Source organism: Blennius ocellaris, assembly GCF_963422515.1.
Source record: "Blennius ocellaris genome assembly, chromosome: 11".
NCBI lineage: Eukaryota > Metazoa > Chordata > Actinopteri > Blenniiformes > Blenniidae > Blennius > Blennius ocellaris.
In genome coordinates, this window is record NC_137660.1 from 13,955,484 (window position 1) to 13,983,352 (window position 27,869).

At 40.8% G+C, this 27,869-nt stretch overlaps 1 protein-coding gene across 1 annotated transcript in view; it reads right to left on the bottom strand.

Moving 5' to 3' along the window:
- Nucleotides 1-1,684: 1,684 nt before the first annotated feature.
- The window catches only part of ldlrad3 (low density lipoprotein receptor class A domain containing 3), an 84,830-nt gene continuing 58,645 nt past the window's right edge, over nt 1,685-27,869 (bottom strand). The window contains exons 5-6 of the mRNA XM_080505220.1: nt 4,883-5,285; nt 1,685-4,590 (exon numbers count right to left, since the gene is read on the bottom strand). Of these exons, the coding sequence (XP_080361346.1) occupies nt 4,392-4,590; nt 4,883-5,285 (602 nt within the window). The 3' untranslated portion in view covers nt 1,685-4,391. The remainder of the gene's footprint in view (nt 4,591-4,882; nt 5,286-27,869) is intronic.

A 27,869-nucleotide genomic window follows, 5' to 3' on the forward strand; every position in this document is an offset into this window, starting at 1 on the left:
CCTATATTGAACTTTCTTTCTCTTCTCCATCTCTCTTTCTCTCTCTCTGTTTTGTCAGAGAAAGGTTATCAGAAGCTGCACGAACACATTAAATACACAGTAACCGCAGGACTCTCCTCCAGCACTAGTTGAAAAGAATGAAGGTCTTTATTGTCAGTTGGATGTTAGCCAGCTTTGTCGCACTTGCACTGTATCCAAGACCTAACGGCTACGGATATACCGAATAAATGACCCCCAAGAGAGGAAAACAAGTGTCTCTGCTCCATCTCCTTGGAGTATTGCCATAGTATCTGTTTACAATTATCCTCATCTGCGTGAACATTAACGTCATTGGCCACTTCTCTAGTCCCAACAGCGAGCACTGCTCCTTGCCTCCCTGCCATTATTTGCAACATCTTCACTTCCCTCAGCAGACTCAACCACAGCTTCACCACCAATCAACAACAACAACACACACGCTTGCAGTACATATTCCATCCAGCTCCACCGCAGAAAAAGAGAGACGGGCAGCGGAGGAGAAGTGTGCAGGCTTTTAATTAAAGTCTGTGTAGTTAAGGGCCCAGGCTAAGCAAACAGGGGCCTCCAGCATCAGAGTTTAAGATGAGGTAAAGGAGAGTGGGGTGATGGGGGAGAGAGGCGGATTTGGAAGAGCGAGGAGGGGCAGATGAGACGTTTGAGGGTGAGGCAATGAAGGATGAGCACATCGTGATAAAGGACAATTAGGGAGCAGAGGGGTAGAGGGGTAGAGGGGTTGGGAGGATGGACTACCGGAGGGGCGTGCACCGTCAAAGATGCTATCAGAGGTTATCTGATGTATCATAATGTTGTGCGGATATTGGGGTGGGAGGGGTGAGAGGAGATACAGGGCTTTCGGGGGATATTGCATTGAAAATGAAGGTGGTGGATCAGATACCATTTGTTTCTGAATTCACTAAACGAGGCGTAACATATGTACATAGCTGCCATGAATTCATGAAATCTAATGATGTGAGGTTGAATGCAATTAAACACACATGCATATGTGTGTTCTGGGGACATTGCATTGATTTATTTACATCGATTTATTCTAAACTCAACAGTTTAGCAATCAAACACTGATTGCTTTATCATAACTTCCACCGAATCCCAACCATACATGACCAATGTTTTACCATACATGACCAATGTTTTTATGACTATCCACATGACAAGGATTTCAACTCCAGTTCCAATCAGTATAGAACTAGAATACAAGGCACTCACACAATATTCCACGCGTATAACAATGTGGCAAAACGCACTTTCTGCAAATTAGGCGAGGCTGCTGAGTTGTTTTCATGATGGTGACAAGGCGACATCTACTGGTAGAATTTTGTAACTGCAATCCTTTTCCCAGACGCTCCTTATGCTTAATTTGATGAAAGTGTGGACGATTACAGTCACGAAAACTTCTCAGAGTTGATTTACTTTTTACTGTCTGCCTCTTCACAAGTGTATGAGCGACTGTGGTGAAAATAAATGGACATGTACCAATTTACTGCACTTTAATCACATTTACAATATTCTTGTGATTGCAAATTGCAGAGGGAAATATTGCCTGTCCAGCAGCTCTACCATTAGAAGTTAAATTAGTGTTGCACACCTTAACAATGAAAATCAACTAACAACGTTTGATAAGCATCAACCTACTGTAATTATTGTTTTGTGACAAGTCACCGCAAGACAGCCTTCTCAGGATTTCTGCATCGTTTTCATCTGCAGTGGTATAACATCTCGATCCTGTGTGTTTACAATGTTTCTGTGATGCAACACACCTGAATCCATTGTTCATATAATCAGCAAATCTTATTATCAGCGACGCATTGCAGTTGTGTTGGATCAATACGAAAACAATGAGCACAGAATAGAACGAGCACAGAAAATCAGCTTCAGACCGAAACGTTGAACCCCCCCAAATTGGGATAGCCTTACATAATTGATTTTAATGTGAGATCTTCAGTTTTCTAAAGTGGCAGAGAAGATGGATAAATGAAGAATAGCTTATTGTAATGGTTTCATCTTATACAAATCCCTCGAGTGCAAGGAACCCGTATTTGAGTCCCAGCTGTAGCAGGATGGGCATCTGGTGTATATAAAAAAAAAAAACAGAACACAGTCCACACTATGTGTTAAAAGTAAGGAGCTGAATATACTAATCGTCATATATAATTCATGAAAAACACGTTTGTTTTCAGTAAATAACTTTAAAAAAAAATTCATTTCTTTATTTTTGATGACGAAGGCTCTTCAGGGACTGTCTGGTACAAACACTGTTGTCACACAGGATGGATGGAAAATAATGATCAAATAATACGCTAATTAACTATGTGGTCAAAATAGAAAAAAACCCCACTCAAAAATAGCTGGTGATGTGTTTTCAATTGGGCTGAATTATTCCCAGACTTTTAATATTACAGTCAAGGGGTCATTCCTGTCAATGTATTATGATTATTTAAATACCTCCAGGATTTCCTTGATAATCCTGTGTAAAAATGCTTTAGACTGTCGGCGAGTCTGCAGAAAAGCAGATTTATGGAAGCTGACAAACCCCCCTTTTAGCCAATGTTTGCACAAACTGTGAAATCAGAAGCAGCTATTGTGCACTTGATGATTTCACAGAGTAATTAAACCCAAACTGACTTGTCAAAGTGAGTCTGTGAGGACGTTAGTATTTGGATTTGATTTAACTCCTCAAACAGACTTTTGATAAATGAGTACTTTACCCATTCACATTTCTATTACTAGGAATTTATATCACTTTCAAAGCACAGAATGAAGAGATACAAAAAAAAAAAATCCTTATGAGCAGTTTCACAGATATGTAAAAAAGCTAAATGAACGAGAACAAATCAGAAAAAAACGTAAAATATTTTTAGACCAAAACATAAACAACAGAACAGTCTGATGGGTAAAACCTTGTCCTGAGAGAAATTTTCCAGTTTTCCAGCAAATAAACATTCAATTTTACTTGATAGATATTTTCACATTTTAATGAAACAAAGAAGAAATACATGATTGTTTCTTTAATAGAAGGGTTGGAGGGGTTTCATCTATAGACAAAGTTTAAACGGTATTATCTTTGGTTTGATTGATTTCGTCACAGAATGGAAAATAAAAGCACAACTAAATTTTTTACACTTTCAGCGCTCACTAAGTTCTACTTTAAATACTCTTTACCTTCCCTACTTTTAAATGTACAGTGTTAAACAAACCCTTATGAAAGGAACGAAAATACACGAGTCATTCGGCTCATCAGTCAATGCCTGAAACTACTGACAAGGGTTTTTATGAAAAGCTGTCATATTTTAATACGCCACACTAAAACCTCTGAAAGTCTTACAGGCTGCCTGTGATTTTCTGATTAACCTCATTTCTTTTACAAAGGCACTCACAATGAATTAAGGCCTCGGCAAATTACTTTTTCTTTTCTTGTCTTTAAATAAAAGACTTCTTGGTCTGAGACGGAAATGCAATAAATGTACTTTTACCTACGGAGGTCATATATATTTGTTTTTCTCAAAGGAATGACTTTAGAAATTCAAAGTTAATACTTGTGTAACTTTCGTTCAATATTACTCTCTAAAATTCCACTGGTCCTCTTCACATTAATAGCAAGAATCTAGCCAAAGGATTATCACGTTAAAAGATCATCTGGAAAATATTGAAGAAGAAATCCTGTTCATCTTCTGATGGAAGGCTCTCTAATTTAATACACTACTTTAAAAATGTTTTAACTTTGTCTAACCATGCTAATATTTTACACAATAATGTTGCTGCTTGTTTATTACACGCTGCATGTTTTTGGTCAATTGTTAAAAATATTGAAACCGTGACCTATAATTTCAGCATTTTACTTTTTTTTCTTTTTTAATAAAGTATAAAGTAGCAAGTCAAAATGTAACTTTATGTAACATTCAAGATTTTTGACTTTCGGGGAATTGTGAAATGATGCACGACTTTGATGAACATTTTCAGAAAATCAGCACTGACACTCATGTTAGAACATTACATGTTAATGAATGACCAATTGTCTCCTACTTCTTTGGGTATGCAGGCTGTGGCCACTTGAAGACATCACACACAGTATTTCATCAACCAAACTAATCAACCGACAAGTCGTTGGTGTTATTACTGTTGTAGTGCAGCCATCATCCCAGCAGGGGGAGCCAACAACTCAAAGCTCAGAGTCCCGAGACACATCGTCCCCAGTCCAGGTCCTCAGCGAGTTGAGGACAGAGTTCAGTTTCTCATAGCTTGTTGAATCTGTTCCGAGCTGTTGATTTGAGGGGGGCTGTCCCGTCCTCGCGCTGCCCTGCAGCCTGGTCCTCCTGTCCTGCTGCCTCTGAATCATAAGTCAGTCTACAAGAGAGCAGCTACAGGTGGTCCGACTCCTCTCTGGACCCCGAGGCCACAGTTCTGGGTGTGCAGGGTGTGAGGGATGAGGCGGATGCTTGAGGATGAGCTGTGGGATGGCTCCGGGGGTCCTGCGGGCCTTCGTACTGAGGAAGCTCGCCTTCCGAAGGGAGTTCCGGGAGGTACGGAGGAGGAGGGAGATCGAACCAGGGAGGCCGACTGAGGAGAAAGATTTCATTTTTCCATTTATTCCAAACAAATATGCCCAATGGAACAGGTGATTCATGGGTAAACCGATCGGATGAGAAACCGATGAGGTGTCATCATTTTCATTCTCTGCATCTACAATATCAGGCTGTATTGACAATGTGGATTTCAAACCCCCCCCCTTTCAGACAGCAGGTAACTGACACATTAGTACTATTTTTTTTTTACCGGTTTCATCCTGATGATCACAGACAAAACAAAGAGAAAACATCCACACAGCTACATTGATGAATATTCCTCTCACCTGGCATCCAGAACAGCTTGTGAGTATGACGGAGGTGAGTCCATGGAGAGCCCAGAGGGGCATAGGGTCCCAGACAGGAGCTGCAGTGCTTGAGGGGTTGAGCTGTACTGGCCTGTAGCGGTGGGGGACGCCGGCGAGAGGCCTGGACCTCCGGGGTGAATGTGGCCCCGGTCCAAGATGACAAGGCGGGACAACAGCAGAGGCTGGTGGTGATGGTGGTGATGTGAACCTCCTCTCACGCCTCTGGGCAGCAGCACGCTTCGTTTCCTCTGGTGGTGGAGGACCAAAGCCAGCAGCGCCACCACCAGGACGAAGATGACGGCGCTGCCGATGACGGCGTAAGTGATGCTGGGGTAGTAACGCAGGCGGTAGTCCAGAGTCACAAAGTCCTGGCCTGGGGCTTCTGTAAGAGACGGGGGATTGATGGATGAGTGGATCAGACAGAGGATTGTTGCAGAGGCGGATTGGAAGAAGGAAGAAAGGATTAGGAGGTGAGTAAAGTGGGAGGAAACGGGAAGATGAGTTGTGGATTCACAGAGCCAGGGGAGTGGAGAGCGGAGTGAGAGAGACAGTCGTGAATATCAAGCAGTAAATTGTTTTTACGTTCATTTTCAGATGTGTTCCGTGTGATTTAACGGCGGAAGCCTCTCATGGAGACGAGAGTGCTACATTATCAGCATAACAGCCACCAGCCTCTCCACAAGAGTGCCCAGACATGAGAACAAACAGCCTATCACATACCGGGGTAGAGGTTACACATGAACCTTCGTTTCATGGGTGGACGAAAGAAAAATTTGAGAAGCTAAATAAATCCTCGTGTAGGAAAATAAGAGGATGCCCCCGCTGAAGAGTAGAGGTCCAGGAGCCACCGCAGATTACCATGTTTGTCACACGGTGAAAGAAGATGTCTGCAAACTACTGACGAGAGCAGAGAATTTGATGTTAATGGTGAGGGGAACTGAAAGCTGCACCAAACACAGAGCAGCCAGAGGCGAGGCAAGGGACTACTGTAGGACCACAGAGTCCTGCAGCTTATTATTCCACATAAGATGAGGGAATAGCACTTAAACATTTCCACTGACGGATATTACAGCATGAGAATTTCAATCAGGCACTTGGGACGAGGCTCATGTAAATGGAGTTTCGATGTAGCAGCTGCCTGCGCCGTTGTGTTCTGGAGAGAGAAAGTGGAAGGAATCCTATTTATTACAGAGCGGCAGAAAGGATGTGCTAATGAGGAATGAGCTGCATAAAAGTATTTTACAGTTGCTCTCTCACTTCAAATTACACAAATGCCTCGGGGGCTGTAAACAACAAACCTCTGCGCGCCTCTTAAAACTTCAAAATGCTTTCTATGCTGTGTGTTGTTGTTTAAAGAGCCACACATATTAAAGCTCAATACTCCATATAAAAGTAACTCCAGGAGTCACCAGGTTGGCGGTACAGGGTATCTGCCCCAAGGGGACTCGTAGTGGTGCAGTGGGTAGCATCCCACTTGCTATGAGGTTGCATGTTCTCCCTGTAATTCTCCAGCTTCCTCACAATCCAAAAACACGCGTTTCAGGTTAATTGGTGACTCTAAATTGCCTGCAGGTGTGTGTGTGTGTGTGTGTGTGTGTGTGTGTGTGTGTGTGTGTGTGTGTGTGTGTGTGCGCAGACCAAGCAGAACAAAAGATGTTTGTTGAGCAAATAGTAACCATGAGCTTTCTCACCAACAGGAAATGATCCAGTTGTATTTCACAAGCGACAAGACATGGACTTCAATGTAAACCCTCCTACAAATATACATATATATATATATAAAAAATCAGTTTCTTTTTGAGTGTGTATGTTAAGTTGGATTTCTATTAATGCTGTCCAACATTAGTTTTCTTTAATCCATAAATATATATCATATACATAAAAAAAAAAAAAAAAAATCAAAAATGTAACTTCGGTCAACTACTGGTGTAAATGTCCTCGCTTGTCGTCATTGCTGTTTCTTTTAAAAATTAGAAAAATAAGAAAATGGAGAAAAAAAACCAACAACTTTAATTTTAGGAGTGTTTTAATCCAACTCATCCATACAAAACGTGCTTATAACTACACAACTATATCTACACATTCCTATTCAACTGTAACTACGCGTGACCCTGTCACAAAAATATTGAGGGACATTTTCTCAAGACAATGCTGAGATTTTTCATTACAGTGCAGAGCGGCTTGTGTGCACGTCTTCAGCTTGGATGGACTCCAGCACCCTGCGACCCTGAGTTTGATCAAGTGGTATACGAGATGGATTGGTATGTTCACTAAAGAACTCCCTTCTTTGTCCACAAGTCATCATTTGGACAACTGAAGTGTCTGTCTCACTCTGCTTGCTGTGTGATGGACTGGCGACCTGTCCAGGGGTGTATCCTACCTTCTCCTGCACACAGCTGGGACCGGCTCCAGAAAACCTCCCACCTCAGTGGGATGAAAGTGTTCAGAACATGGATGGATGGAAGAGATCTTGAGGTTGAATCAATAGTCTGAAAATGCTTCCATCTGTAAGGATTAAATCCCCCAAAACTGCGAAGCAGGCAAGACCATTTTCGGGTGCTTATTGAAGTATTACAGGTTTATATAGACTTACAGGCTCTTGGGAAATATTGTGTTAAGCATAGCATAGAGATTTCCCCACCCACTTTTACAAGGTAAATCTACAGAGCCTCAAACAACCAAACCAAACGCGCAGAGCTCCACAAAAAGTCAACCGACGTGAACCTTTCATATCAATTTACAGGTCTGACCCACAAAGCGTCGCCAACTCAAATGCTTAAGAAAAATATCTTAACTTTCAGATTTCTAATAACTTGCATTCATATTTAGTTTTTTGGCATATGACATTTACAAAATAGAGTGGACAAAATGATGGTCTTCAGTTTTGCTGTAACATTGTTCCAAGATTATTGATCATCCCCTGACAGGTCTGTGTAATTTCATTGTTGAAGGAAACAGGATTAGCTTCAGGATGAGGTGCAAGTACACTGAAAATAAAAAATACACATAAAACAAAATAAACCTTTTTTCTTCTTTTTCTCACTCATCTTTGTTTTGTTAAGTTATTTGAGTTAGTATAGTCAACAAGTAAATTGCTAACAGTTCAGTGGGTTTGCCGTAGACCCACCACTCAGCTGTGACCGTGCAGAACGTGATGTCATCAGTGTCTACAATTTATTTGCAGATGCACTGAAACCATTGTCCCTCTGAAGACATTTACAGAACGCAGTTACAGATCTCATCAGAAGAGAGCGCCAATGTTTTTGTTCGAGTGTCAAGTTTACGTCTGATAGAACAAAGGTGCCAAGAGAAAATGTTCAGACCCAACATAACCATGTGTTGAGAGAGATTTTATGGTGCACTTAAAGGTATGATTGGAATTTACAGGGGCTGTGGCTCGGTTGGTAGGGCAGGTTGTCTTCCAAAAGGTCTTGGTCTGTCCATGTGGCTTGAGGGATCCATCGAACTCCAAATCAATGTTAATGGAGGTTAAGCACCTCATGCGTCAGCGCTGTGAGACTGCTAAAGTGGTGAAAACACCATATGTAAAGTCCATTTGCTATTTAGGAAAGCTGGCAGATTAGCACAAGTCTAGAAACAAGGATAAAATGTAGTCGTGAAATAGTTTTTCCATCACAAATGTCTGCAGGAGCGCCGTGCTTCTTCTTGGTCACCTGAAGTGACTCCTGAGAACGAGCTCAGGCTGGAATCTTGTATATGACGCTTGTTATAATGTAACATGCAGAATGTCAGGACAAAATTCAGGGGGGTGATGATGGGATTTTTCTGAAATTCAGATGAGGAAAATGTGATTCTCTTTATTGAGCATATCCATCTTATAAAATCAAAAACTAAAAACTATCAAACTTAGTCTTGCAGATTGTGAACTTTTTTTTTTAATGACTGTCTGTGTTGACGAAGCAGGGAAAGTAAGCGACTCTTCATGAGTTGGCGTTCTTTCTTCTAGACGCCCTGCGGCATGTTTCCTCTGTCTACCTGACCTTGAAGGCCTGAGGGAGCCTCTGCTGTGTGTGTGTGTGTGTGTGTGTGCGCACCTACATCGTGCTGAAATCCCGACAACCACCATCCTGGCATACAGCCTATTTCTGTACCCATATATAGTGAGGGGCCCCATGCCTTAATTAAATCTAATCTAATTCAGATGCTCCACCCGTTTGCTGCCCCAACGAGGCACCAGCCAATAAAACAAGCCCCCCTCGACCCCTCCCTTGTGATTTAAAATTGGCTAGCCTTTCACACTACCAATTAATTACGAACTGGACTCTCCGCAGAGAAAGACGAAAACAAAGACAAATTATTTCCATAATTACCTACTAAAAAAAAGCACAAATACAGACATCCCACCACTGCTAACCTATGCTGCCTATCAGGTTTCAATGCAGTCTTCAGGGAGCAGAAAGAGACACACACAAAAGAAACTCATAATGCTGTAACATTAACAATGGGACCCTATTCGGTACATTAGCGATAGAGACCTGAAAGGCTGTTTCGACTCACACAGGAGATGAAAAGACAGGGGGGGGGGAGATAGAGAGTGAGAGACTGGGGCAGACTCCCTTTCTGTCAAAGGAGAGAGGGCCTGTATGTGTCTGCCTCCCCTGCCGTGTGTGTGATTGAGCACTGCATTCTATATTTCAGCTCCTTTTATTCTGCGGGTTGTAGTTATGGCAGCAAAAAAAGGTGTGATCGTCGCATACAAAGACAGGTGAGGGGGTCTCACATAAACAACAGTATTTATAATTCAATACAAGAGCCCCCATCACACTCCACTATTCGACACATACACACAAGAACAATTGGAAGTTTTGTCAACACCAGAACCGACTTTTTCTGACATCCAGGCCAAACAAAGGTTTGACATGTTCAAATTTGTATTTATCATAGAATACTATAAAGGATTCACCTGACTGGTCCCAAATGAATGCAACAGTAATAAAGAACTGCCTTAACTGTTTGGCAACAGATGGTATTGCTCCCACGAAGCCCTGATCTCCACATCACAGAGTCAGTATGGGATTACACATCGAGGCAAAAGCCAATAAAATAGTCTAAACCCCCTCAAGAACTGCAGATAGTGTAGCCGCACATCTGGCGTGCTTTGATTTTTTTTTTTTTTTTTCAATGCCAAATGTCAAGCACAAACTACTCACCACAAAATACTCTTCCATTTTTCAGTTGTTAAATAGTCCACACAGTCTTACCATCATCTCTGACAGTCTCGGTATGGATGGAGACGGAATGATCAAAGTTCAGCATCCATATTCTTTTCACCTGTATAATAATCTGAAGAAGAGCCGTTGGGGTCAGAGGGATGATTTTTTTCCCCCAGCATAATCTTCAAAGGAATCACAATACACCAAAATCATTGGAGGGAAAATCTGATACTCCTTTTTTTTTTTTTTTTTTTTAAATCAAAACACATAATTTGTTTTAGGTGTGACAAAGACTAATGGAAATGATAAAATAAGCAAATATTTCCAAGACATAAAAATGTGGGGAGTATTCAGTTGCACTTTGAGGAATAACTAGCAAGCTGACTGATATCTTCTACATTTACTATTTAAAAATGTACAAAAATAAAGTGAAAGTACCATGACATCAGTCACAAGTGGATGTTTTTTTTTTAAAGTAATTCAAAAAGCTGAAATGTTCTTACTTTGAATAACCAATAACCAAAAACAAGTGGACAAGTACTGTCCAAATGTGTTTGTATTTGTATGAGCTTGGAGGAGAGAATGATAAAATGATGGTTACAAGTCAAACATAAAAATGGTGTTACCCCCTCAAGTATTTCTATCCATCTTGCAGTAAAGCAAACCAAAATACAATTCACGTAGCATTCATAGTATCTAAAGCCACTCCACCATCAGCTCACTATACAGAAGTAAAATAAATGTTTTTAAAAAATCAAAATAGACGAGAGCTTCCAGAATATTGAAACACCCCTTCATATGACTCGAAGCTGAGACTTTGCCTCAGGTTAATCACTAATTTTTGACTGAATGTTTTACTTCATGGTTTTTGTACAACAAGATATATTTGGATGCTGGGATTTATAGATAATAATAAGCTTTTACTGTGAGCATTTAGAGATGTCTTTTGACAAAGTTCCCTCTTGGACCGGTTTGATTGTCTATCTCCTACAGCACTTTATCTGGTTTAGGATCTGGGGGATTGCTGGATAAGGTCTGTGGGAGGAAACCTGAATAAATGGAAAATAAAAGAGAGAACATGCAACCCCCCTCCCCCCAAGTTTTTAACTCATTGTCACTCATCAACTATTCTCTGTTTATCATTGATTTCTTCCCAAATATGAGAAAGATTAAGACATGTATGCAATGCTCTGTTAATCACAATGGCTTTTTCTCTGGCGAAGCAAAAACATTTTAACAGTCGCATGTGAAATCCGTTACATAATGGATGATTGATGAGGACATCATACAGTTTGTACTGAAGGCATGCTGATATGCTGATAAGCTTGCTTGATGATGCTTACATCATGCAGACGTTATGGTTGCCCCTCTCCTGTATCAGTCCAGTGGATAGTTGTTGGGCAGGAAAAGCTGCTGGAAGAGTCATGAGCAGCTCAAATAGACAGATTCCTTCATTTGAAGTGTCGCGATACAAATGAAAGGGCTTAAAGGGGTTGAACCGATACACTTAATGTCACACATTAATAGTCTCTCTCTGGAGTTCTCCCAGTGGCCCTACTGGCACCTCTTACCTTGCATCTTTACTGTATTCATAAACGCATAACCCTCACACATGTAGAGGCTTGGGGAGAAGGGCAAGGTGCAGCCATTCATGAGACCACTTTCATTACACTGGAGTGCCTTCTCCCCACATCTCTCCATCGCATATCCTCTCCTCCTCCTCCTCCTCCTCCTTCTCTCTTCCTCTCTGAGTGCCTTCTGTTTCCCCCTTTAATGCTCCTTCATTGCTTCCTCTTTGTGCTCCTCTCTCCTCTCCTCTTACTCACCTGCTATTTCACCATGCTCTCCTCCATGTCAGTAATTCACTGTTATGGAAATGGGATGTCCCATGGCTTCATGATATACAACTATTGCACTTAGTCAGGAAGATGCACTCAATATCATGCAACAAAAGGAAAAAAAAACCCAAACTGCTAACATTTTGTTTCTAAAAGGTTTAATCACTTGATTTTGTGCTACCACTCCTTGTCCCCTAATTTACAGCCTTTTTCTCTGTGGAGTTTACTGCTGGCTTTTTTGAATCCCATTATTTCCCACCTGCATCCATCTTATCACCTCTGCGTCAGAGTGAAGGATTACAGAGACATGCAGAGGTCACAGTTGTAAACAGATAGAAATGTCCCTCCTTGACATAAGGAGAGAGCGTCTCCTCATACTGAACTCTGCACACACTGCTCCAAACTTCTGTTAAATTTTACAGATGGCAGTCACACAGACCCCCTGCTGTATGCCTTCGGCACCAGTAATGAACTTCTCATTGCCAGAGTTTCTTTGTGCCATTTTTTTTTTTTTTGCAAACCAGGCTGACAATTCTCATTTTTTTTATCTGACAGCTTCCTTTTCTGTATTTTTGTGTGAAGCAGAAGAAACTGGAACAGGAACAAGGGGAGACAGGTAGTCAGGCTTGGCTCTGTGGGGGTCACAAAAAAAAAAAAAGATTTAATAGTATTGCTGGTTCTTATTTGCCAAAAGCAGCTTATCATGAATGCCTATGTGGTATAGTCATGTGTACCATGAGATGACGGCAAGCATGAAAACAAAAACAAATTGAAATGCCGCCCTAAAAGGACTGTGGTTTGTAAAAAGTATTGCAGTAACTGGTTCGAGTTTGAGCTTCTCGAAAGTTTGCATGTTCTCCCGAGTGTCTACCAGCTCTATCCAGGTACGGCAGGTTCCTCCGACCGCCCACACACGTGCAACTGATGACTAAATTGCCTGTATTTGTTACTGTGTGGACTGGTTACCTGTTCAGGGTGTAAACCAGGGTGTGGTTTTTAGGTAAAAGTCTGCTTATGTTTTTCTCAAGGACAGTTATCCAGATATTCACATCAGAGTGACACAGAAACATTGTTATCCACAGTAACAGAACATAAATGCTGGGGAAAATCTTTATTCTACACTTATTATTGTATTTCACCAACCAAAGTCATGTATTATAAGCAGTCTTGTTTTATTCATTTTTGTATTTAAACTAATAAGTCATACTCTTGTCAAGGCTTGAATTTTTTTTGTTCATTTCATAGCTGCTAAACGTGTTTTCTTTACCTACTTAACATTAACAACACTCACATTCACACTGGTGGCCTAATCTGTTCTTGAAGTTGTGTGTTCTATATTCAAGTGAACCACTGCAAAAATTCTGCCAAATACATGACTTTACCTATAAATCTATATTCATGTGTGGATATGTGTTAAACCCCTGTGACACAACACTGTTGGATCCTTTACAAAGACAACACTAAAATATCCATAATAGTGCATAACAGCTCATGAGCAATATGAAAACAGGAACCCATCAAAAGATGTTACAGAGCAGAACAAATGAGTCAGAGTACTGGCACACACATTCATGCCCACAAACACACAAAGCTGTATGGAGCTACTGAAGCAAAGTGAGGGCCGGTGTCAGTGCACAATAGGCTATTGAGCATGCTGTGATTAAAACAAGCTCTCAAGCTCTCTTTTGTCTGCCTTTAATCAAACTATGCTGCAGATCAACACCAGACATGCAGTTAGGTTGCTGAGATACATGTCCCCTCCCATCTCTTCTTCATAATGAAACCCTGTCCTTTATTCTGATTGGCAACCTGCCACTAAATATGCTCGCCAACCACTGTCAGAATATGCTCATCCGAAGATGAATGACCGAAATTAAATGAAAAGAAATTGGGCTAATAAAAGGCTCCACATATCTTAATTGCCACACTTAAAAACGCCTCGAAATTAAAGGAGTGAAGATATTTCCCTCCCCCTCTCTGCCTCATTCCAGAGGGAGAAGATCGAGGGTGCACAGATGTGCTGTACTTTCCCCATGCACTGAAGACTCATTTCACATTCACAAAGTCCCGGCTTAAAAAAAAGAGTCCAGAGTAGAGTGGGTGTTGGAGGTGGTGGTGGTGGTGGAGGGGTTTAATCATCCTATGGCTTCAGGATTTGCAACTACATGTCAAATACAGCTGCACTGAGCTGATAGACACTGGTTACAGCAGCACTTTTTTTTTTTGTTGCTATGGCACAGAAACTTTGTTTGAAGCTGACTCCAGGTGAGGGAAGGAAGCTCTGTTGCCACAGTTATAGCGGGGATGATGAAATAACGTGTAGAACTCGAGACAGCAAGCTCACACTTCTGCCCACTGTGGAGTTTCACTGAAAGGAGGAAACCAGAGAGGACAAGGCAATCGAACCACAAGGGGGCAGGCAATTCATATTTTTCCTTTGGCTACACGCACACACACACACATGCCCAAACACACACAGGCACTTGCAGTTAGTATTGGGCGGGCATCCAGAGTGGGAGGAGGGTGAGCAGTGGGCTGAAGGGCGCAAGGAGGGGAGCATGCCATCTGGCTTCAAACATACCCACAAACAGATGCACACACATGGCATTAACATACAGCGTGCATACACGTCAAGGACGTCGATTCACGAGCGAAAGCTTCTTGTAAGTTAATCAGAAATAAAGTTCAAACACATTCACACACACACACACACACCCGCACATTCATAAACAGCCTGCCTTCACATCGTGATATGAGTAAAAACAGCAGTACAAACAAAATCCCAGAAATCCTTTCATCCCAGTCCAGCGCGAGCTAACTAAAACCCATACCACATGGAGGAGAAGTCTGATTAAAAAAATAAATAAAATAAAAATTGAGAGGAAAAACTACAAACAGTAAAGCATGACCGCACCAAACACCCCACCAGTTACTCATGTTAGACTCCACTATGAGCCACGGAGAAGCTTGAGGTTGAGAAAACAAACTCTTAAAGTGACTTGTGGTGGCTACAGTCTCAATAAACAAAGCTAAGAAAGATTAGATCACTTGAAACATCCCCATTTTTCTGTCTTTCTGACCCACTTTACACCTGCAATTAAACTTGAGTCTGCATGAAGAGTATGAGACAGTCACCACACTGTCTGCCTGGATTTATTTGGTTACAGTTCCAATGCACACTGTGGAGAGGAGATGCGTGGGTGGAAAGGCAAACATGCAGGTGAAGTGCTGATACTGCAAGGATTTTTTTTCTTCTTCTTCTACAGCAAGGTTCTGAAAACAGTTTTTGCCTTATTTGTGAACATCCAATTGTTTCCTTGCTGACTCTGGAAATGGCAGGAAGGTTTATTAGTGGAGACGAGCTTACAGGAGTTTTATTTCTGCCCTGTGACACTATCTAATGCAATCCAATCATTCTGCAATCCGGATCAACTCCAGCGGTGGTCTGCCTAATTCAGTCACGTCCCGATAGTGTTTGTAGGAAAACGGTACGTGAGCACCTTCCATTAACATGTAATCTTCTTTATTGAGATAACACCTCCAGATATCGATCAAACTTTTTAGCTCCAGATATAAATGAGGCAAAGCCTCACTTCTGAATCATGTTTTCAGCAGGGCTGTCGAGATGTATGGTGTTTGCTTCTATGTTACACCTTATAGATGAGACATGTCCACTGAGGCAGAATTGATGAATGGCCTTCGATACAGGCATCCATGCTAGGAAACTGTGAAACAGGGAGACACATTTCACCTGGAAGATGTGAGCCCCTAAGACGTTTAGGAGGCCTTTGTGTGCAGAAATTGCATGCTCTCACTGTGTCTTTGTATGTGTGTGTGTTTTCTTCTCCCACATTCTAACAACATGCAATCTGAAAAATACATTAACACCCCCGTCCGGCCATTCCCCAGCTGCTCCACTATGCATGTATGAACACGTCTTTAATCTTTGAGTGACAAAGCCTTTTAACCAATGGAGTGAGTGCTTCATGTTGCTAATCATCTGCCATCAATCAAGAACTGTGTGAGGAGTAAGGGCGTCTGGTGGATCTGGCTGAGTTGCTTCCAAAGAAGCACAGTACAACAATTATTTGGGACTATTTCCAATTTGAGTCACTCAATAAAATAATGCTCTCCATGACGTATGACGACTGGAAACTTTGAGAGAGGATCCTGTGGTAGAACGACGATGACTGCAGTGAGGACAAGAACAGCGATATGTTTGCAGAGTGTGTTAAACAAGAGGGGTTTTTAAAGGCAAAAGCAGCTGCACAAAGCAACTGTGTGAAAACTGCTTCCAATTCTGGCACATTTCAAATGAACCAAAGTGCGGTGTTGGATGGTTTTTCATGCTGCTTATCAGTCTTCACTGCGTAAATTTCAAGTGTAGAGAACTGAATGTCGCTTTCTGAGTGTTATTTCTTAACTGGAATGCATTATTAAGTCAGGAATGTTTACCTGACGGTGGTGCCTTTGATTTGTTTGTATGTGTGTGTATATATATATATATATATATATATATATATATATATATATATATATATTAAAGGAGTATATATATAATTTAAATTTTCTAAACATACACATGACTTGATTTCCAAATCTAAGAAGCTGTTTGTAAAGATTCTCTGATGTAAAAAACAAAACAAATACAACATTTCAAACCACTTCTCTCTTGACATCGTAGAGGTATGCGCCCTTTACTTTACCCTTTGCTTTACTGTCTGATCCTGCTTTTTGGCCTCCTTGATGCATTATTGTTTGTTATAAACCTTCAGTTCCAACAAACTCTCCCCCTGGTGAGACATGAAAAATTGATTGATTGAAAGCTGCTCTGCCAAGCCACGCTAGAAAGCAAAGCATGTGAAGCGCTCTGCAACAGCACTGTTCCAGATCCCATTGGCATCCTGCTATTAATATTCATGCCCCATGTTGTCACCCTGTTCCTGTTGCTGTGCCCCGTCATGTACTGTGTGTCTGTTCTCGTTAGCCTGCTCAACAACAGAAGAAATGAATGGCAAAGTGTGTGTGTGTGTGTGCGTGTGTGCATGCCTGGTTTTATTATTTAGCACATGTTCATGTCTCTATGGTTTCCTGGTAGACAGCAGTGGAAAATGGCAGTATATTTGTTTTGTATGTGCTTTTTGGTCTGTTGGCTGTCTCTATTTCTGTTTCCCTATCACTCAGTATATTCCTCAATACATGTATCCCTGTGTGTGCGTGTGTGTGTGTGTGTGTGTGTGTGTGTGTGTGTGTGTGTGTGTGTGTGTGTGTGTGTGTGTGTGTGTGTGTGTGTGTGTGTGTGTGTGTGTGTGTGTGTGTGTGTGTGTGTGTGTGTGTGTGTGTGTGTGTGTGTGTGTGTGTGAGTGGCGCTTTAGGGAAAGAAGGTTTTCATGCTCCATCGGGCCACGATTTGCCTGTCCTGTAATAACTTGTCCGCTCCATTGCTTGCTACTATCAGACCCCCCCATAACACTCAGTCACAGCTTACAGTAGGCAGCAACAGGAATAGAAGGGCATAATGGATGGTTTTAGCATTGAGAGAACATCCATGGATGAGGATGAAGAGAATAGGACAGATGGGAAGGTCAGGATGGGAAGAGTAAAGGACCAGTGAAAGACACACCAACTCATAAATTTTAATGCAGTACGGTGTTCTGTACGGAGAATGCTTAATAATAGAGGGCAATGGTAACTTGATGACAGTACTACAATTGATTAATGAAGTGAATATTACCATAACTCCTGTCAGATGTTAACAGTGGGAATGGCAGCCACCATTTTAAGATACTGTTGAGCCAAAGCACATGCAAGAAACTTTCATGAACTTTTATTCATTTTGAATAATTCACGATGGTACATTTAAAGTTTAGATTTTTGTAAATATAAAAAGTTGTGTTTATAAAAGGCATGCCGAGCATGTTAGGTCTGATTAAAACAAACTCCAATGTGCATTAGTGTAGTTTATTTTTGAATGCGCGAACAATGACATCCTGGTGCAAACAAAACAAACAGATTGAATTTGTGTGACGTGTGCATGCACTTTGGATAACAGACTTCAGGATGGACAAACACAAGCAAGCACATGTTTAAGAGGTGCCTTATAATGCAGTGATTCCCAACCGGGGGTACACGGACCCCTAGGGGTACACGAGGGTATTGCAGGGGGTACGCAGAAAGATTATAAATTAGCCTACAGTATCCACACACAAAAAAAAAAATTATACTATATTATATTGTATTATATCATGAATTTTAGTAAGGCCATACGTTTATTTTCCATGAGTAGCAGTTCGTCCACAGTGATTGTAACACTACAATGCACATAACATGAAAAGACTATAAAGTGGCGCGCTTTAAAAAAAAAAAAAAAAGGTTCACGTTCTTGCTGCGGGCGCGCACGATTCGCAAAGCTAGCTAACTCTAGCTGCATACTGACTGTAAACATGGATGCATGGCTAGGCAGGAGTAAACGTCCAGCTACCGCTACTGCTACCGTCGCCTCGGACGCAGGCACAGGGGAGCCCAGTGAAAAAAGGAATTATGAAAGACTTATGAAAGACAAGCAAGCGCAAGTGTCTCATTAAAAGGTATGTTTTTACACTCACAATAATTGTTTTATTTAAATGAGCAGTTGGATAGAAAGACAAAGGGTTAAATATAAGTACACATTAAGGCGAATAATCACACACGAGAGAGGGGGTACTTTTCACATGGAAACCAGCTCAAGGGGTACACTGGTCAAAAAAGGTTGGGAACCACTGTTATAATGAATATACTGTGATGTTACGGTGAAATTCGTGAAGCCATTTGAATGTTTTGTTTATCAGTTGTTGGTGAGTGTGACTGTTGCATTCAGCCTACCACCACAACATTGCTGAGAGGGTACAAAGCTGTCAGTCAAACTTGTACAATTGATTGGATTCAGTGTAACCATAAAAACATCTTCTAATTAATTTATACAACAAAATGATTTGCCACAAACTAAGTGATTAAAAAAAATTATTATGTATCTTACACTGATGAAACGATGTTGCAATCTAACTCTTTAAACTGGCTTATGATGTGAAAATGCTTTGATCTCGGCATGGGGTACTTGATTGAATAAAAAAAATAGTTTAAAAGGGTATCTTACAGAAAAAATGCTGAAAACCAGGCTCATTAGGCGCTGTCGCTGCATCCTTTTCTGTAACCTAAGTTTCAACAGAGGTTCAGTCATGAGAGCTCTCCCCCTTTTTCTTTCTTTCTTTTTTTTTTCTTTTTAAAGAAGACCTCTCAGGAGAGGGCCGTGATTGTGAAGAGGAGGCTATTTTTTTCCTCCTGGAAGCAAAAGAAGAATGAGCAGGGTGAGAGGTTGCTCAAGATCGTTGAGAGGCTTTGACTACAAGCCTGTCCCATCAAACCTGATGGGCACGGTCTCCATGGCAACTGTGTTTTGGGGCCAAAAGGTGTGAGTGGAGAGAGTGGTCACTGGTCTGAGAGTGGACGAAAGGCAAAACTAACACATGCTTCATACTTGCACACACCAGTGATAAGGCTCTATCCTAGCCTGCGATCATGTGCAGTGATCATATCTGCATTTGTTTTTTTACAGATTATCATAAACTGCAGAATGTATAGATATTCTTTTACAGTATCAGCCGTACAAGACATGTACGGCTGATACTGGACAACAGTCTATTGGGGTTTGAATGCTGACAGGTTCAGAGAAAGAGAAATAGCATGTATATAAGATCCATTTAGCTATAAAATGTAATGAATAAAACATATTCCTGCCACAAAAATAAAACCTACAGATACAACTATTTGTTAAAATCAATAATGCCCGAACCACCAACTGCTGTGAATTTAAACGCATACAAAAATACTTCATGTTTATTGGCAGTGTATGCTTGGAGGACAGGGGGAAGCTGCATACATATTTAATAAGAACATCCTTAAACATCAAAACAGCATTTAAAATAAACACCAATGGCTTTGCTGCAGATTTCTATTACCATTCAGCTCGATTTCTAGGTCTGCTGAGAGGGTGAACGACACCTGTATAACCCTGAAAGGCTGGATGAGTGTTAGTTCATTAGCAAATGATGCTATCAAACTTTTCTGTAGAGAAACTGCTATTTTGGAGACAAACACAATGAGGGGAGGACGACTGTTTAAAACTAGGGCCAATTAATGCGAGTTTGGCAGCAGAAGCAGTGTTTGTACTGTAACAGGACTAGTCTTTTAATAACCGGGTAGTACAGCAGTGAGGACTGCTTAGTGCGCTCACATCGTGTCTATTCTCATTCTTCTCATTTTTATCCATGCCACTGTTTCCACATTCTTATGTCTCTCTCAATCTCCAGTCTTTTGTTCTTTTCACCATTAATGCAAGCTTTGCTGTCAGTCAAAATTATTTTGTAACTCTTCAAAGCCTCCAGAGGTCTACTTGTCATCAACAGCTATGAATGAAAGGATTACCGACTTTATATGAAGTGAAGGCTGCAAAATGTCTGTCTGTCTGTCTGTCTGTCTGTCTGTCTGTCTGTCTGTCTGTCTGTCTGTCTGTCTGTCTGTCTGTCTGTCTGTCTGTCTATCTATCTATCTATCTATCTATCTATCTATCTATCTATCTATCTATCTATCTATCTATCTATCTATCTATCTATCTATCTATCTATCTATCTATCTATCTATCTATCTATCTATCTATCTATCTATCTATCTATCTATCTATCTATCTATCTATCTATCTATCTATCTATCTATCTATCTATCTATCTATCTATCTATCTATCTATCTATCTATCTATCTATCTATCTATCTATCTATCTATCTATCTATCTATCTATCTATCTATCTATCTATCTATCTATCTATCTATCTATCTATCTATCTATCTATCTATCTATCTATCTATCTATCCAGTATTCCAATCCAACGGGACAGAAGAACTAACAGAATTGTCCTCAGGTGGAACTCAATCTTGCAGTAACAATAATGCAATAAGGATCTTGACCTTTAGGCCATCAGCATGTTTCGTCAGGAGATATGTGTTATAGGCAGTGAAAAAGGCAGGTCACATTTCTTTTTTGTTAAAATCAGTTTTTTTTCAGCAGCAGAATGCCACAACATTCCTGCCTGCACAAATAGATAATACATATTCTTTGTTAGAAAATCAATCTAAAATATGCTTTGCTCGCAAAAATGGGCAGTGGTTATTAATGTAAATGTCTATAACCTGCAAAACACTGGTGTTGTCCTTTGGTAAAAACTGGCAGTTATCACGGATACCAACCTTGTCAAAAAGCCTGGAGCTGGGGATCTTTTGACACTCCAAAGGGAGCTGCCCCACCATGAACATGCTGCTTTGAATGGCTACTGCTCCTTGGTTAAAGTTGAATGAGCTATTTTGCAGTGTAGATGTCCAATTTATTGATCATATAAGTGGGGGTTAAGGCATCAATCTCGCTCAGGCTGCCACTCAGGTGCTCACCTGCAGCATCTGTCTCAAAGTACTCCGGTGGCTGGCAGATTTATAACCAACGTTAATGCTGGTTAAATGGCTGCTGATTGTATGGCGATTTAAAAACCATGATGTGCGGCTGCTGTCGGCTCTCAATAATAAAAATAGACTTCAACAGCGGCAACACAAATGCTTTTACAGTAACAAACAGAAACAGGTTCAGCCGTGCACTCAAGAAAAACATACTGTCACAAACTCACACAAGAAAATGCATGAGCACACAGGCTTTGTATTCCTCATGGTAACTTTGAAATTGTAAAGATTCTTATCTCCCGTTCCCATAGTCATTCAGAAATCATTCTTACACAGACAGGATTACAGTAACTTAAATGTAAAGAGACCCATGAATTTTTTTTCACCCTGGATTTCTATTTCATCGTGGCAACAATTTAAGACATTGTAAAGCAAAGTTCAGTGCAACGTGAAGTTAACTGGCACATTATTTTGCATGTGAAGTGCTTAAGTTAGCACAACTATAAAACAAAACAAACACACAACACAAACTCCTGTGTTAACAAACTGTGTTCACAGTCTTTTTCCTGTTTGTTTCTCAGAATACAGGTCGTACAGGGCCAAAGGCCAGCATGGACAGACAGCTCAAGCTTGTTAAAGCTACTGTGAAAAGCCCCACCTCCCCCCCTATCCGCCTCCCCACCCGACAGACCCAATTTATCCTGCCAGGCTATGCTCCAATACGTCTGAGCTCAGAGAGGGAGAAGAAAGGTGCAAGGAGGCAAAACTAGGGTCTGGCATCCAACCTGGTTGGATAAAACCCAGCAGTGACACAGACGCCTTCATATTTACACTGTATGTACACAAAGACAGTAATGGAAAATTAGACACACAAGAATGCTCACACCGAAAACATACTTTGCAGACAATCACACATATAAAACATCGGTGCCGACCTACATTAACAGATATTTTTTGGCTTCCTGTCCTTTTTTCCCTCATGGTTGAGAAACAGAGCAAAGGTCCCTGATGCCTATTGCACCATTTAATCCCATCTCCTCTAACAATAGGTCTGGGCAGGCTTGTGGGAACATAAGGAGCCCCAGTCCGTTTTATCAAAGTCAGACAACATAACGACGCAGCCCATCGCTGAATTTCCACGGCTCCAGTTCATATCTCTCTATTGAGCTGCAGCGGAATCAATGGCTTCTGTCTGACTGATAAGAAATGAAGCATGATGGTCACTTGTGCTGGTCATACACATTTGCTTCGAGCGCCAGGAGTTGACGAAACATGGGATGTTGGGGGGGGGGGGGGGGGGGAGAGCTGGTAGATAATAGATAAGGCTGGCCCAAAAGCATTCGCTGAGAGAAGTGACTGACCTTTTTACATATGGAGGAAGGTGGAGCCTTGAAGGAGGCTGATCATACACACGAGTTTGCAAGAACAATGAGAGGCTAAGTGGTTGAAAATGAGATAATGGGGTGTGGGGGGAGTGCTGAACTCTGATTTGCTTCATCATAAAGTATGTCACCCCTGTCTGTGTGTTTTATGCAGCATTTCAGTTCTTCTCATTTTCACAGCTTCCCCTCTTCTCCTCCCATTATTGCACTTCAGGTGAAGTGCAAAGTTGGAAATAGCTGAATGACACCTTCTCGATAAGATAGAAAGAAATGGTCCACAAATTGTAAAGTGAATATTGTCACCGGAGCCCCATACCCTGCTAGTTAGTGTAGAGCTGGGCTCGATGAGTTGGAGAAATGATTATATGTCCTTGTCTTCATTAGTCGGAAAATATTAGTTGGTTAAACCATTTTGTTTAATGTAACAAGGCTGCTTAAGTCATGCGAACTCTCCAATTATCACTTTAAGCATGTGGATATTAATGGGACGGAGCGACGGCTTCTGCTTATAGTGTCAATAAAGAGCTACAATCAGGACAATTTCACAATATTAACCCAGGAGATGTGAACATGTTTTCTCTTTGAAGATAACCAGTCATCATGAGATATTCTTGAACTTAACTATGTTGAAGGCAAAGGCTTTCGGAAGTTAATGAAAAACACGCTGAGCCTCAATATGACCTAATATGATGCAAAATGCTGACCTCTGGTGTAATACAGAGCACAGAGTGCTTCATACTTCGGCACAGTTTGCAATCTGATTGTAGAAGATTGCGATTTAGAGCATCAAATCATAACAATATTTTCGGAGACAATGTTTTTAATACATAACTACAAAATCCGCTTAAATCTTTTCATCTACCTTGCCAGTTGGCTATTTCTAGCTATAATTTTTGTTTAGTTGACAGGGAAATTAGCTCGCAGGATCATACCTATTAAAGATGCTTCATTTTCATTAAAAAACAAACAAAAACACAAAGACTTCCAACCTCACTGAGGGGTAAAAAGTTAATGTTTCACAGCCAATTAAAGTACCTGCTCATAATCGTGTTGTATATTAAACAGTATGCGTCTGTATGTACAAAGGGCCTCAGGCTTATTGGCGAAGTTGAAGCCAAGGGATTCCGTGTGAGCTTAACCTTGGAAATGTGAAAGATTTCCAGTCAATATCTTTAGCTCCCGTAACTGTTTCTTCACTGCATTGAGTTTCTCTTCTCATGTTTATTGACAGCATCCTTTTCCTGTTTGATTACTAAAAGATCAGTTAATATGAGTTTTGATCCTCTCTCCGTGATGTGTTTGCCTCGCAGCTCATATCAATCCCCATTTCTCGAGGCCAGTTGATTTTCCTCTCAGCAGGACTGAGGCGAGCTCGACATCGACTTTAATACGTTCCTCCGCGTCGGCAGCCGTGGTGCACGTTAACCTGCACAGCTGCACTATTTCCCCGGTAATTGATGCCCATCCTTGCACTCATACATGCATTTCTTTCATCCCTGTAATTAATGCTTTTGAAATATGGCGCATTCACTGATGATCCCATCCATCAGCACCGAGCTCAGGCATGCAACCATTTATTTCTGGAACGCAGAAACACAATCAGTCGCCCACACAACCGCAGCCGAGACAGACCACACATCAAGCTGCGGTGCACTGTGCAACTGAGTCAACTTCGTGCCCGTCTAATTAATAATGCAGCTTCCAGCTTTGCATCATCCATAGCCTGGGGGAGTAGTATGATACTGTGTTCGGGAGGATGATCATGAAGCATGCTGGGGATGGTGAGTGTGCCAAGGCCCAACTTGCACCGACGCAATTACAAGAACCAAAAGTAGGAGCAAGCCTGAAGCTGTGCCCCACTTCAGCACTGCATGCTAAAGCTACTCTCAGAGGTAATATGTGTCTACTGGGCTACAGAGAATATATTTAGATATGTCGTGGTCAGCATTAGTCACTCTGAAACTCGAAAGTAATAGCAAATAAAAAAAAAAAAAAAAGCAATTGGGTTTTTCAAACACTTTTTGCTTTAGTTTGGACTTATACATTTTTCACCTTGAGCTGAGTCACTCATGTCATTGAGTTTTCCTCCCGGCAAGAATTACATTTATTTCCTTTGTGCACGTGCACGTTACTTAGGGGGGATTTTAAGGACAAATACAATACAAAGTGAAAACAAAGAAAAAGGCCATATCAGGCAATGGCACAAACCTGGCCATGGAACAACTTGAGAGGGGTCGATGAGAAATTCTGAATGAAGAATGACTGAATAATATGCAGAACAGTTGTATTGCATTGGAACGTATACAAATGTGAGTAGGTCATGAATGTATACCTTCAACTTGATTGTTAAAACCATGCAATAAACAAGCTTTTTTTGAGAGATGCTCACAAAACATTAGGGATATTTGGCTTTTGAGTGAAATGTCAGAATGAACCTAAAATACACTACAACGATACAGGTGAACATAATGTGACTTTCTCAGAACTTTAGAATGCACATGCCCAACTGTTCAATGTTTCAGCACTTTTTGCACAACTTGCTGTTTTCTAACAAGGAGCCTAACGGCAAATTTCACAACAGGTGTTTGATCCTTGAATCGATCAATACATTTCATAGTTAGAGTTGGTATTTAGACAGCCCTCCTCCTCATCTTCATACATCTTTAAAAACAAATGACCACGTCCATTTGGTTCACCCAGTTCAAACGCTTTGAGACATGCAGTAAATAATACACAGTGCAAGACCTCCCTCCAAAGGTAAAGTACATTTTGTCTCTGTGGCACAAATGGATATGTTCGAAAAAACAAGATCCTCAACCACATAATGAACGGACTGAATAACTCCCACTGAATGATCACCTTAAGCAACACATGCCCAAAGAGCAGCCAGTATCAGTACATTTCTATCTTCAGAAAGAAATGTGGGTGAGAATAAATGCCACCTTCCTCCAGGTCACCTGCCTACATGGGTATTGTGTGCAAATGACTCCTGCTTTTTATAAATAGTACATTCACAGACATTCTGAAGAGAAATTACAAGTGGATTGAAAATAAGCAAAGAAATTCACAGTTAAGTTAGAATTGTTTTGGTACAGCCGCAGTCATGAAATGTTTTGCAGGAGACTGTCAAAGCTGTGAGAAACTGTTAAAGAAAAGCCTCCCTTTAAAGTCTCACTACAGGAATAAACCTAAATGTACTCTGCATATCCTGTGATGAAACAGGTGAGTGGCTACAAAGCAAATGTAAAAAAGTATTTTACAATTAGAAAGGTAAGAAGCCTCTGTTATTTCACTGTGAAATCCCCTGTGTGACAGATATGGAGCCGATAACCTGTGTGTACTATATCCAAAGTTTAGCTACATGTCTCATTTGAGGAGTTAAACATTTTGTACATATAATAGTTGTTCAGTTGAAAAAGAAAACGTTTGCGAGGTAGAGTCAGAGGCATAGGTGACAGTTATGTGAGAGTTGCTCAGGGAGGGCAGAAATCTCACTCCGTTTCGGTAACCTCATGCTAGCTGCTTCTGGTAGGTGGTTGTTGTTCAGTACTTATCTTTGCAGGCCTCCACAGATTTAAGATTAGTGTACGGAAGTGGAGGTAAAGCATAAATACTTAAGGAAAATAAAAAATATGCATAAAATAAAGAAAACTAATGCAAACAAAAGTTTTGTCTTCTTATTTCTACTCCGACATTAAACCAACAAACCTTTCAAAGGCCTTATTGCATATTCACCTCTTATCACACCACATCAAGATTTACTATGACTGTAAACTGTGAATTCAAGTTAAGAGGACAGGAATGTGATTGCTGGCTGCTATCCACTAACAATTTGAATGAAATCATCAATCTACATATCTATCAAGTCATTTTAAATGTCATAAAAAACCTTTTTAATCAAACTGCAAATGAAAATCTGTAGAATTGACTTTTCAAAAGTTACAAAGCAAAAGAGTATACATATTGAATTTTGCTATACATGCAGCACTCCATGCATCTTCTTGGATATGAAAATGTCTCTGATGAGATTGCCCGATAAGGATTATCTAAAAAGACATGGTCACTTTATTTTCCTCTTTAAAAAATTAACACAAAAGGAAAATTTATCTCAGGCAAGAACCAAGATGGTGTCTGCATTATGCAACTATTGCAAATTATAGTCATCAAAATCCATGATCACCATGGTGAGTTATTTTGAAATCTACTAGAAGTCTAGAGAATGATTTCATAACTACTAGTTGTCATGCTCACCTAAAAGTCATCGTCTGTCTGATGCAAAATGGTGCTCAGATGGTGATGAGTACTCAATGAAGTGTAAAGGTCACAAAATATTAAAACCTGTGTGTCCTTGGTGCTTTTGTCGAAGCCTCCCTCCTGAAAGGTAGTAGGACTGATGATTTAAAATGCATGTAGCATACTACTTCCAAAGGGGCTCCATTCATCCATCTTCTATAATACTTTAACTTGGGGTTGAAGGTCCTGGAAGACCCCGGACTGGTCACCAGCTCATCACAGAGCGAACACAGAGAGAAAGACAATCACGCCTCACGTCTGCACTTATGGGCAGTTCAGAGTTACCAATTAACCTCGCACATGGTTTTTGACTGGGAGGAATCTGGAGTGCCAAGGGAAAAATCCACACTGAGAACATGTAAACAGTGCAAAAAGGAAAAGGCCCCCAAGCCCAAATCTGAACCACAGATATTCCCACTATGATGTATGAGTCGCAGAGCAGAAATCCAAAGGGACTTGTTTTGTCATTTCTATTTCCTTCAAGACTTGCAGTTTGAATTTAGCACGTTGAAAAGCATAGGACATAAAAACAAGCAAAATGTTTAGTGTGTGGGTCCTGAATCCTGAATGTCACTAGAAAGTCATCTACTGTAACAACCCAGGATGTTTCTGGATCGGAGATTCCGCACAATTTATAGTTCGGCATTTAAAAGTTGTCCTTGGAATCTAACAAATTCTATTAATTTTCTGAAGTCTTCACCTTGAATGACGAAGGTCATTCTGTCATAACGATTGGCATCATGGTCTCAGGCCAGAATAAAAACTCTAAAAGTCAAACTACCCTGAGCTTGGCAAGTTAG